At 49.0% G+C, this 12,610-nt stretch overlaps 1 protein-coding gene across 10 annotated transcripts in view; it reads right to left on the bottom strand.

The window, feature by feature from the left end:
• Positions 1-278: 278 nt before the first annotated feature.
• Positions 279-12,610, bottom strand: part of CEP78 (centrosomal protein 78) — a 50,128-nt gene continuing 37,796 nt past the window's right edge. For all 10 annotated transcript variants that reach the window (XM_005297718.5, XM_024105411.3, XM_065549431.1 and 7 more), the window contains 2 exons: positions 4,127-4,280; positions 279-1,417 (listed from right to left, as the gene is read on the bottom strand). In XM_005297718.5, the coding sequence (XP_005297775.2) occupies positions 899-1,417; positions 4,127-4,280 (673 nt within the window). In that variant the 3' untranslated portion in view covers positions 279-898. The remainder of the gene's footprint in view (positions 1,418-4,126; positions 4,281-12,610) is intronic.

The following is a 12,610-nucleotide window of genomic DNA, read 5'->3' as shown; positions in this document are numbered from 1 at the left end:
AAACCTCTTAGCCACCTCTATGAAGCCAAATCAAATTGGTTTCACTATTTCAGAATAACCATCACCATCTCAGAAACTAAAATTTCAAGTGGGACATGCTAGTGATTGAATGCAATCAATAACTGTCTTAATACAAAAACAGAATCACCATACCTAATATAGGCTGATTAAATAGAGAGACACTCCACTGTCTGAAAACAACAAAAATACTTGAAATTTTCAATTGAGCAAGTAAGAGTTATGGCTTACATTCTATAATAAAAAAGAAAACAAATCACTTAAATAAAATTACTGTAATTTCAATTCACGTGTTACTGTCAAAGATATACAAAACCACTATTGTGTCTATAACTATGAAACAAGAACATACTTTAACAAACAATATTAACTAGCAAGGGGTTTAGACTCACCCTTGATGTTCCCAATAATAATGGTAGCTATGCATAAACAATGACGGGAGAATATACCATATTGTCTTAGGCACCAATGGATATGTAATTACAACTAAACAATGGTTTGAAATACGATCAACTGAAAATGCAAATCATAATTAGTACTGTCTCATTCATTTTATTTGCTTAAAACTTTATTATTTAATAAATCTATATTCATTTGTACTGCACAGCAAGTCAAACATCCCTCTGCATCACATCGCTGCCTTTCTAAACTCAGACAACATTGACAGGTACCATTCTGTTGATGTTTCATTTGGTTTCTCTAAAAACTGTGTAATGGAAAAAAGATTACAGTTATATGAAACAGAAACAGTAAAGAGTGTGAAAAGTTTTACAAAAGTTTTCAAAGCATACATTTCTCTCTCAAAAAAAAAAAAACACCTATGGACATTTTTTATTCTACACATGTGGAAAATAATCTGAACTTTCTTTTTAGACTCATTTCAAATGCTTTTCATGGAATGGATACTTTCTTGTATTTCAGAATCAAATCCTTCTTTGCCATTTCTAGAATGATCTGCTGTTTGGTGTTTACTTTGATCTCCTCGGACTGCAACATTTGCAATTCCAGTTTCATTTGTTCTGTAGATGTGTTTTTTTGAGGAACAGTTTTGGCTGTCTTCACTAGAAGTGGCACTGAATGTTTTGCTACCCTTACTCTTCAGATTTACATTGGAATCAGAGAATGAACACTGACTAGTAGCTGATTGCTTCGAAGAATGACCTTTTGTCTGTTCACTTAATTTGACACTCTTCTCAGAGGATGATGGCCTGCTATTTTTGGATGTTTCCTCTTCCTTTCTTTGATTATCCATTTGAGCTTCGGTTTCTCCCAATAAATCTTGCTGCTGTTGAACAGTGACCTGAAATTCTTGTATTTCTCTGGGAATGGCACAGGTATTCACAAGGACCTGAGAATGGATGAGGCCTGGAAGAGAAACTTTGATGTCTCCACCAACATTCTGAAGCAAAAAAGATTCAAAATAAAATCAAAATTTCTTAATGAAGCCAAGAAACCACTAATTTAATTTACTGTACTATTACACAGTCATCTTTGTAAAATACATATGTAATGAAATTGGATGAGGGTACATTTTTAGAACATCCTTTACTTTTTCCAGAAAATTCAGTTTAGGAAGGAGGGTGATACTGAGGCCTTGGCTACACTGGCAATTCACAGCGCTGCATTTGCTGCGCTCAGGGGTGTGAAAAAACACCCCCCCTGAGCGCAGCGAGTGCAGCGTTGTAAAGCGCCAGTGTAATCAGCGCCTGCAGCGCTGCATGCTTGCTCGCAGCACTGCAAGCTATTCCCCTCGGAGAGGTGGAGTACTTGCAGCGCTGCAAGAGAGCTCTCGCAGTGCTGGCGGCGCGACTACACTTGCGCTTCACAGCGCTGCCGTGGCTGTATCCGCGAGTGTAGCCAAGGCCTGAGAGTGGTTAGGGAAAACCAGTGTAGAAGAAGTAGGCATATTACAACAGTTTCGCTTGCCCCATTTATTTTGGGCCTTGTCTACAGCTTAAAATTGAACCAGTTGCACTGAACCAGTTAAAGCACATATGAGTTAATAAAGCCAAACTAGTCATACGGAATTATTTAAGAACCATTACAGGCTTGCCTTGTGTCCACACTAGTGTTGTCCTAAATTACACCTCTACCCCAATATAACGCGGCCCGATATAACATGAATTTGGATATAACACGGTAAAGCAGCGCTCCGGGGGGGGGGGGAGGGGTTGCGCACTCAAAGCAAGTTCGATATAACGCGGTTTCACCTATAACGTGGTAAGATTTTTTGGCTCCTGAGGACAGCGTTATATCGGGGTAGAGGTGTATTTAAATTGCAATGCCTTCTTAGTACCTATCCCACAATCTGTTCTGTGTTTGTACAGCCTCTAGCACAATCATGTCCTGGTCCATGACTGGGGTTCCTCATTGCCATGGTAATACAAATAATAATCTCTAGCTCCCAATAGCAGTGCATGGTTGGAGATTTTCCGAAGCCACTGGTGTACTGTGGACAGCAGTGGAAAGATTAGATGAACCCTTCAGTTAGTCTTCAGTCACATCGGCACTAACACCCTCCAGGGTGAAAATGTTCAGATAAAAACAAACATACATTTAGCCTAGGTGGAAAGGGGGAGAAGAGAGAGGGAAGGGAAGGGAAGGAAAAATAATCAGGCCTTCCTATAATGGGTTAAGTTTCAAAACAGATTCAAACCAGCTTTAAAATCAGTTGGAGACAGCATAGATGAGGCTCCAGAGGCCAGAACCACAATTAAATCAGTCACAAAAACTATTCTAGCAACAAGATCCTCATCTACAGTAACACTCCAACTAGTTTTAAAGCTCATTCAGCTTAACTAATATTAAAACTGATTTGATTTAGTCAGAGAGTGTAGACCAGTCCTCATAATTCCACAGTGTCCTGCAGTAAACCATTTGGAGTACTTTTAATGTGGATGCGAAGTGTGTTACAAGCATGCTAGAAGAGGGTTACAATGATATTGTAGCAAAGCAAATTTTTATGGGGTAGACAAGGTTTTGGATACCCACTCATTTTTTTAACCTCACAGTTCAGATCTACTGGAACACTCAAGCTTACAGCCCCCAGATCTGCACAGTTTTAGAATGGATGTTCTTACTGAAGGGCTCCTGACTCTAGTCCAATGACTCAAAAGTTTTAAACAGTTTAATATTGTACACAGCAATGAATGATTGTGAAGCTTGGTTGAGGTGGTGGAGTAAGAGGGTGGAATATTTCTCAGGGAATGCCTGGCTGCTAAATGATGAAGTGGCACTCGGCTGAGCCCTCAAGGGTTAATACGCTGTTAATGTAGCCTACAGGGCAGCATGGACTGAGGCAGGAGGGACGAAATACAATAGATGCAGAGAAGTAGCTGCAAACACTTCCCTGCAAAAACTGAACATGATAATGAGTCCATGCTATCCAGCTGGAGCGCACCACTCCCTCCTCCTGACAGCACATGCGCTGACTTTCCAAAGTGCTCAGGGGGGGCATACAAGAGTGAGAGAGAGAGAGAGAGAGAGAGAGAGACGTGCATTGCCCCTTTAAGTACGCTGACCCCACTTCAAGTACATTGCCCTTTTAAGCAGATCAGACAGGAAGCAAAAGCTTCCAGCAAGCTCCCTCCTTTCTGTCCCGGAGCCCTGTCCCCCTCCTCCGCTTTGTGGAGACAGGGTATGGGAGCAGGGGGAGTGGAGGGGGTCAGGAGCAGGGGAACATCCTGATATCAGCACCCCTCTCTCACCCTCCCCCAGCAAGCAGGAAGCTCCCGGGAGCAGCTCCAAAGCAGAGGGCAGGGCAGGAGCAGCACCGTGGGGGGAGGGCCACCTGAACTGTTGCTAGGCAGCTGCCGAGCCAGATACCTTACAGGGAATTTAGGGGAGCTGATGGAGGACTGCCGTCCCCCCCCCCGGTTCTAATCTCCACAAGGAGGGGCTGCTCTTCGAGAGAATCCTGCAAGCAGTGGACAAAGCAGGCAGCTGCCAAACAACATTATAAGGGAACATTGCGCAACTTTAAACTAGCCTGTGTCCTAATAGATCAGCAACGTAACAATGAAACAACATTAACCAGGACAACCTTAAGTGAGAAGTTACTGTATTTTGCCACAATTATTCTTCCGATTTCCCCCACACACACACTTACTTTGCTATTCTGAGTTTGTTCTTGTCTTTCTTCTTCATATGATTTCTCCTTTTGTATAATAGCAGGTTTGCTGACAGTAGAATTCATTTGGGGATGGCCCAACAAACCAAAATCAGATTGGTCTATCCCAGCTATTGTAGCAAGTTGCCCAAGTCTGTTAAAAGAATATATGTAAAATGTGATCTTTCCGGAATGAGCAGTAGTTACCTGTACCAGAGGAAGGAAGAGAGCTGTTGCAAAATAAATATTTGTTTGAAATTTCCCTTTTAATTTTAGGCTTTTCTAAAGCCTGGGGAGTCCAAGAATAATTAAAAATTATGGCTACTATAAGCTACAGGAGTTGCCCTCCTGTTTTGCACTACAACTAAGACAACTTCAACTGGGAAGCTAAGAAGCAGTAGAGATGGAAGGGGTGCTGGGAAAGGAAGGGTAGATGCTTCTATCTTATGGGTTACTTTTTCTACCCAGTACTACCAGAGAGGCAGATTGTGATATATTCATTGTTAATAAAAGTCTTTCCCTATTAATCCCAGATTCCCAGTGAAATCAATGGGGCTATATATACAGTCAGATAATATTCAATGTGAGCAAGAACATCACAGTTTGGCCTAGAGAGAAGAAAACCCTACAGTTTTGCCAAGCAGATCAACTGACATGATTACAATAATATTTTGTGGTTCTAGAATACAAAACAGTGACCTGAGAGGAAAAAATTCAAACAACTGACAAAAATCCCTGTTAACATCGACTAAGTATACAAGGAAGACAGGATAAAAATTAATTTAAAAACATGAAAAGTCATTCTTAAAGAACATTTTTTCTAATAATTCACTTGTCTCAGATTAATCCTATTCTTAATGACAGGAACGACACATACATCAAAGGAACATGCAATACAAACACACACACACACACACACAAAAACAATAGTGAGAAAAAAAGTACAATTACTTTAACTTATTCACTATTATCCCTTCCAAAGTACATACCAGCTGATCCACCACTCCTGCGCTGATGGGAAGCAGCAAGTAGTAGGAAATTTCCCTCATCAATGGGGAGTACAAAAATTTCCAACTCAGACTGACTCCATGAAGTATCAGAAACATTTTAATATATTTTATATATTTAAAAATACCAGTATGTTTACTGAAAGAGAGCAAAGGAAGACTAGAGTGCCCTTCATCAAAAAGCTGCTTTTGGCTTGGTCTGATGCATCTGTCTCATAGCACTTAGAAGAGGAATGTGCTGACAACTAAAACAGTTATATTGCAGATCTATTTGAAAGATATGGCATACTACACACATGACAGCATTGTCTTGGTACTGTGTGCTTTTACCCCTGCAGAGGAAATCCTTATTGGATAATTTGTAGCTTGATCATTTACTTTATCCTCTCATAGTCACCATACACATATGAGAGAAATTTTATCATAATAGACTTAAAAGCTTTGTACCCTCTCTCAAAGACCTCTCTACCATGCCAGCCTTCCTTCAAGGTTGTGTATGGTACAAGTCAAATTTCACCTCGTTGGCCACATACAAAGTATGCAACTGTTTTTCCAGGTTGTGATAGAGTGTAGGACAGGAACAGGTCAGAAAATTGACTGATACAAGTGAAAAGCAAAATTTCTATTGAGAGCAAATTCTGGAGTTAGCCTGAAAACCATCTTCTCGAGTGGGGGGGGGGGGGGGGAGGGAGGGGAGGAAATAAGCTGCATGTATAACTTTTGGATGGATAATGTCCCCAGCTCAACAACTCATAGGCCAGAAGGAACTATCATTATCCTCGTCTAATCTGACCTCCTGCGCATTGCAGGCCACAGAATCTTACCCTCCCACTTCTGTAATAGACCCAGAACCTCTGGCTCAGTTACTGAAGCCCTCAAATCATAATTTAAAGACTTCAAGTTACAGAGAGTTACAAAGAATCCAGATGTTTTGGTTTGGTGGTTGAACCAAAAAAAATCTGGAACAAAAATTTGGTTCATTTCAAACCAAAAAAAAAAAAAAAAAAAAAAAAAGACGGTTACTCACCGTTGTAACTGTTGTTCTTCGAGATGTGTTGCTCATATCCATTCCATTGGGTGTGTGCGCGCCGCGTGCACGATCGTCGGAAGATTTTTACCCTAGCAACACCGGCGGGTCGGCTGTGGAGCCCCCTAGAGTGGCGCCTTCATGGCGCTGAATATATACCCCAGCCGACCCGGCGCCCCCTCAGTTCCTTCTTGCCGGCTACTCCGACAGTGGGGACGGGGGGCGGGTTTGGAATGGATATGAGCAACACATCTCGAAGAACAACAGTTACAACGGTGAGTAACCGTCTTTTCTTCTTCGAGTGCTTGCTCATATCCATTCCATTAGGTGACTCCCAAGCCCAACTTAGGTGGTGGGGTCGGAGTGAGACATTGCTGTGTGCAAAACTGCTGATCCGAAGGCAGCATCGTCCCTGGACTGCTGCACTAGTGCATAGTGTTCTGTAAACGTGTGGACTGACGACCAAACCGCAGCTCTACAAATGTCCTGGATCGGAACTTGCGCCAGGAAAGCCGTCGAGGGAGCTTGGGCCCTCGTGGAGTGAGCGGTGAGGTGTGGTACTGAGACACCTGCCAGGTCGTAGCAAGTCCGGATGCAAGACGTAATCCAGGAGGATAGGCGTTGTGATGAGACCGGTGAGCCTTTCATTCGGTCGGCCACTGCAACGAAGAGTTGCGTCGTCTTTCTAAAGTGCCTTGTGCGGTCAATATAGAAGGCCAGGGCCCTGCGTACGTCCAGAGAATGCAAACGTTGATCCTGGCGAGTAGCATGTGGTTTAGGATGAAAGACCGGGAGAAATATATCCTGGTTGATATGAAATGGAGAAACCACCTTAGGGAGAAAGGCAGGATGTGGGCGGAGCTGCACTTTATCCTTATGGAAAACTGTGTAAGGGGGCTCGGATGTAAGCGCCCTGAGTTCAGAAACGCGCCTTGCTGAGGTGATGGCTACGAGGAAGGCTGTCTTCCAGGATAGGTACAAAAGTGAACAGGTGGCCAGTGGCTCGAATGGAGGACCTGTGAGCTTGGAGAGAACCAGGTTGAGGTCCCACGTCGGAACGGGCTGACGTTGTTGTGGGTACATCCGGTCTAAGCCCTTGAGGAATCTAACGACCATCGGGTTAGAAAATACCGAGGACGCGAGTTCCCCTGGGTGAAAGGCCGATATAGCGGCCAGGTGAACTCTAATTGAAGATATCGCCAACCCTTGCTGTTTTAGGGAGAGGAGATATTCCAAAATGAGAGGGATAGGTGCCTGTAACGGGGACGTGGCTCGTTGTTCGCACCAACAGGAGAACCGCTTCCACTTGGCCAAGTATGTGGTCCGTGTTGAAGGCTTCCTACTGCTCAGCAGAATCTGTTGGACAGAGTGCGAGCACTGCTGCTCTGCCTGGGTGAACCATGGAGCAGCCACGCCGTGAGGTGGAGTGATTGCAGGTCGGGGTGACGCAGGCGGCCGTGGTCCTGAGAGAAGAGATCCGGGCATAATGGAAGCGGGATCGGTGTCTGAACCGAGAGCTCCAACAGCGTGGTGTACCAATGTTGTCTCGGCCACGCTGGGGCGATCAGAATCACCTGTGCCTGGTCTCTGCGCAATTTGAGCAGTACCTTGTGGACCAGCGGAAACGGAGGGAAGGCATAAAACAGGTGGTCTTTCCAGGGAAGGAGAAACGCATCCGAGAGGGAGCCCGGAGCTCGACCTTGCAGGGAGCAGAACACGTGGCACTTCCTGTTGTCTTGAGATGCAAACAGGTCTATCTGGGGAAACCCCCACTTCTGGAAAACGGAATGTATGATGTCCGGACGGATAGACCACTCGTGTGTTTGAAAGGACCTGCTGAGTCGGTCCGCCAAAGTGTTCTGGACTCCAGGGAGGAACGATGCCGTGAGATGGATTGAGTGGGCGATGCAGAAGCCCCACAGGCGAATGGCCTCTTGGCATAGAATTGACGAACGTGCTCCTCCTTGCTTGTTGATGTAAAACATGGCCGTGGTGTTGTCGATGAGAACTAACACACAGCGGCCACGTAGGAGGTTGAGAAATGCCTGGCACGCCAGGCGCACCGCCATCAGTTCCCGAACATTGATGTGCAGGGCTATCTGGGGTGCAGTCCACAGGCCCTGGGTATGGTGTTCGCTGAGATGGGCGCCCTAACCCAGGGATGAAGCGTCTGTGACCAGGTGCAGAGAGGGTTGTGGGGCGTGAAACGGCATCCCCTCGCAAACCACCTTGTGGTCTAGCCACCATGTGAGGGAGGTCAGGACCGAGTTTGGGACCGTGACCACCATGTTCAGGCTGTCCCGATGTGGGCGGTATATTGATGACACCCAGGTCTGGAGTGGGCGAAGCCGAAGTCTGGCATGCCTGGTTACGTACGTGCAGGAAGCCATGTGACCCAGCAGGGTAAGGCACGACCTCACCGTGGTAGTAGGGAAGGCCTTGAGTCCTTGAATGAGGCTCGTGATGGTGCAAAAGCGATTGTCTGGCAGGATGGCTTGTGCACGTCTGGAGTCTAGAACCGCGCCGATGAATTCTATTCTCTGGGTAGGTTCTAGAGTGGATTTGTCCTTGTTGAGTGGGATACCCAACTTGTTGAATGTGTGCACTATTATGTGGACGTGATCTCGAACTTGTTCTTTGGTGCGACCGCGTACCAGCCAGTCGTCTAGGTACGGGAACACCTGTATCCCTTGCCGACGAAGGTACGCTGCCACGACAGCCATACATTTCGTGAACACCCTTGGGGCCGAGGATAGGCCGAAGGGAAGGACTGCAAATTGGTAGTGCACCTTGCTTACCACGAACCGCAGGAAGCGTCTGTGAGGCGGGTAAATTGCTATGTGAAAGTATGCATCTTTCATGTCGAGGGCGGCGAACCAGTCTCCAGGATCGAGGGAAGGGATAATGGTCCCCAAAGAGACCATGCGGAACTTCAACTTTACTACGAATTTGTTGAGTCCGCGCAAGTCCAAGATGGGTCGCAGACCTCCTTTGGACTTGGGAATGAGGAAGTAACGGGAATAGAATCCCCTGCCCCTTAACTCCACTGGAACCTCCTCTATGACCCCCATAGCAAGGAGCATGGAAACTTCCTGTGTAAGAAGTTGCTCGTGAGAAGGGTCCCTGAAGAGGGACGGGGAAGGGGGGGAGGAGGGGGGAATTGAGGAAAACTGGATAGCATATCCCCTGTCCACCGTGCGAAGGACCCAACGGTCCGAGGTTATAAGGGACCAGGCACGGTGGAAATGGGAAAGGCGATCCCGAAAGGATGGGGCTGGATCCTGTGGGATGACTGGGGCGCCGTCCTCGACCGCACCTTCAAAAGTTCTGCCTGGGGCCTGAAGGTGGTCTAGGTGGCCCCTGGTTCTGACCAGGTTGAGGGCCGGTCCACCTTCTTCTACCACCTCGCCCTCGCCTCCGGGCCGAGTCCTGTCTCTGACGAGGCGGGGGGGGGTAGAAGCGCTGAGGCTGCGGCCTAAATGGCCTGCGCTGAGGGCCCACAACATGCATCCCCAGGGAGCGCATGATTGTTCTCGAGTCCTTGAGGCTCTGCAGGCGAGAGTCCGTCTTATCTGAGAACAATCCATGACCCTCAAAGGGTAAATCTTGTAGGGTTTGCTGCAGCTCCGGAGGCAAACCCGAAACCTGAAGCCAGGAGATCCTGCGCATAGCGATACCCGAAGCCAGGGTCCTCGCAGCTGAGTCTGCAATGTCCAAGGAGGCCTGCAAGGAGGTCCGAGCCACCTTCTTGCCCTCCTCTACCATGGCTCCGAACTCTTCCCTGGACTCTTGGGGAATCAACTCCTTAAACTTCCCCATAGAGTTCCAGGAGTTGAAATTGTAGCGGCTCAGTAGCGCCTGTTGGTTCGCCGCTCTAAGTTGTAGCCCTCCGGCTGAGTAAACCTTACGGCCAAACAGATCGAGCCGCTTAGCCTCTTTTGATTTAGGCGCTGCAGCCTGCTGGCCGTGGCGCTCTCGTGCATTCACTGATTCCACCACCAGTGAACACGGTTGGGGGTGGGTATACAAGTACCCATAGTCCTTAGACGGGACAAAGTATTTCCTTTCCACCCCTCTCGCTGTGGGTGGAATAGAGGCAGGAGTTTGCCATATCGTATCCGCATTCGTTTGGATCGTGCGGATCAGGGGTAACGCCACCCTCAATGGGGCATCCGCTCCAAGGATATTCACGATCGGGTCGTGCACCTCCACTATCTCCTCCGCCTGCAGGTCCATATTACGGGCCATCCTACGCAGAAGATCTTGGTGAGCCCGAAGATCTAATGGAGGTGGACCTGTGCACGATGTGCCCGCCACTGCCTCATCCGGAGAGGAAGAAGAAGATGCCTCCGGTGGAACAGGATCCAAGGGAGGGTCCTGGTCTCCCTGCTCCTGGGCCGGAGCATCACCTGCGCTTGAGTCCAGGGCGTCAGGTGGTGCGGACACGGAAGCCTCCATGCCCCTTGGCGGAGGCCGAGAGATGGTGGACTCCGGGGCCCTTCTAACCGAGTGACCGGAGCGAGAGGTCGAAGCAACTGGAGCCCCTTGCGCCTGATGGTACGCCCACGGGGTCCAAAACGACCAGTGAGATGGGCCATGAGCATGGTCCTCTGTTATGTTCTGCCAATGGACCAAGTCCTGTTCCTCGGCTTGCCCCTGAGGGGGGTATGCCGATCTCGAGAGGTCCTCCGAGGAGCGAGACCCCGATCTCGATGGCCATGGCGGTGCCGAGAGCGTCGAGACGATTCCCGTGGGCTGCGGTGCCGCACGGTGCCGGTCTGGAGATGATCTATCTCCACGCGGTGCCGGCGATCGGTGCCGGGACCGCGACCGGTGCCGATGACCTCGTCGGTGCCGGGAGTCGGATCTGGACCTCGACGAGGACCTGGAGTATGCCCGGTACCGGGAGCGGCCTCTCGACGTCGAGCGGCGACCGTAGCGGTGCCGAGAACTACGGCTCGACGTTGATCGGTGCCGACGATCATAGCGGTGCCGAGACGTAGAGCGGTGCCGCGAAGAAGATCTTGGCCGCGAGTACGACCGGTGCCGAGGTGATATTCGGTGCCGGGACTGTGAGCGGCGTGGGGACCTGCTTCGGGACCTGGATCGGTGCCGAGGTTCCAGCCCTTGCGATGGAGGGCGCATCAAGGCAGGTTTCCCCCTCGACTGGACCGGGCGAGGCAACGGTGCCGTCGGTGCCGGTGGTTGATGCGGTGCCGGCTCCGTGAGAGCTATTAAGTCTCTCGCCGCCGCGAAGGTCTCTGGCGTCGACGGGAGGCACTGTATCACCGCCGGCCTCGGTGGAGACGCCGTCTGCACCGGACTCAACGGCCTCGGCGCCGGAGTCGACGGTGCTGGAGGCACCTGTTTCCGGTGCTCCACCGGCGTACGCGGCTCTACCCCCGGCACTGGGGGAGCCAGCGTCTTCGGCACGGAGGTCCCCGTCTTATGGGCTTTCTTATGCCCTGGGGATAATGACCGGCGCCGAGGCACTTGCTGTGCTTGCGGTGCCGACGCGGTCCGGTGCCGGGAAGGCTCATCTGACGCCACTCGCGTGGTCGTCATGGCCGGTGCCGCCGGGGCACTGCGCACCGAGGCGCTAGGTGCCGGGGCCTGACTTGTAGATGGAGCGTCCGGAGTAAGTGCCGCCTCCATCAGGAGTTGCCGGAGCCGAAAGTCCCGCTCCTTCTTGGTCCTTGGTCTGAAGGCCTTACAGATCTTGCACTTATCTGTTTGATGGGACTCTCCCAGGCACTTCAGACAGGAGTCGTGCGGGTCGCTCGTGGGCATAGGCTTAGCGCAGGAGGCGCACAGCTTGAAGCCGGGAGCGTTGGGCATGAGCCCGGCCCCGCGGCCGGGGGAGAAAGGGGGAGACGACCCCCTTAATCCCCTGAACTATTATAACAACTAGACACTTTTAAAAACTATTGAACTATTTAACTATAAACACTAGGACTATAACTATAACTATAACTGCGAATAACGAACTAAGCTAGGGAGAGTGGAGAACAGCTAAGCAGCGCTCCACAGTTCCAACGACCGTCAGGGGCGGTAAGAAGGAACTGAGGGGGCGCCGGGTCGGCTGGGGTATATATTCAGCGCCATGAAGGCGCCACTCTAGGGGGCTCCACAGCCGACCCGCCGGTGTTGCTAGGGTAAAAATCTTCCGACGATCGTGCACGCGGCGCGCACACACCCAATGGAATGGATATGAGCAAGCACTCGAAGAAGAACTGATATTTTTTGTTTTTCTTGTCAAACAAAAATTTAATTTCAAATAGACATTTTGTTTAGAAAATATTTCAAAATGGTTCATTTGGACATTTCTGAATCTTTAACTTTTTTTCTGCCTGAAACTATTTGGCCAAATTCAATAAAGTTTCGGTGCCCTGAAAAATGCATTCACTGAAGAAAAAAAAAATGTTGCCTAGCTCTAGATTCAATCTGGAA

This window comes from Chrysemys picta, chromosome 6 (assembly GCF_011386835.1).
Source record: "Chrysemys picta bellii isolate R12L10 chromosome 6, ASM1138683v2, whole genome shotgun sequence".
NCBI lineage: Eukaryota > Metazoa > Chordata > Testudines > Emydidae > Chrysemys > Chrysemys picta.
This window is presented reverse-complemented; position numbering and strand designations above follow the sequence as displayed.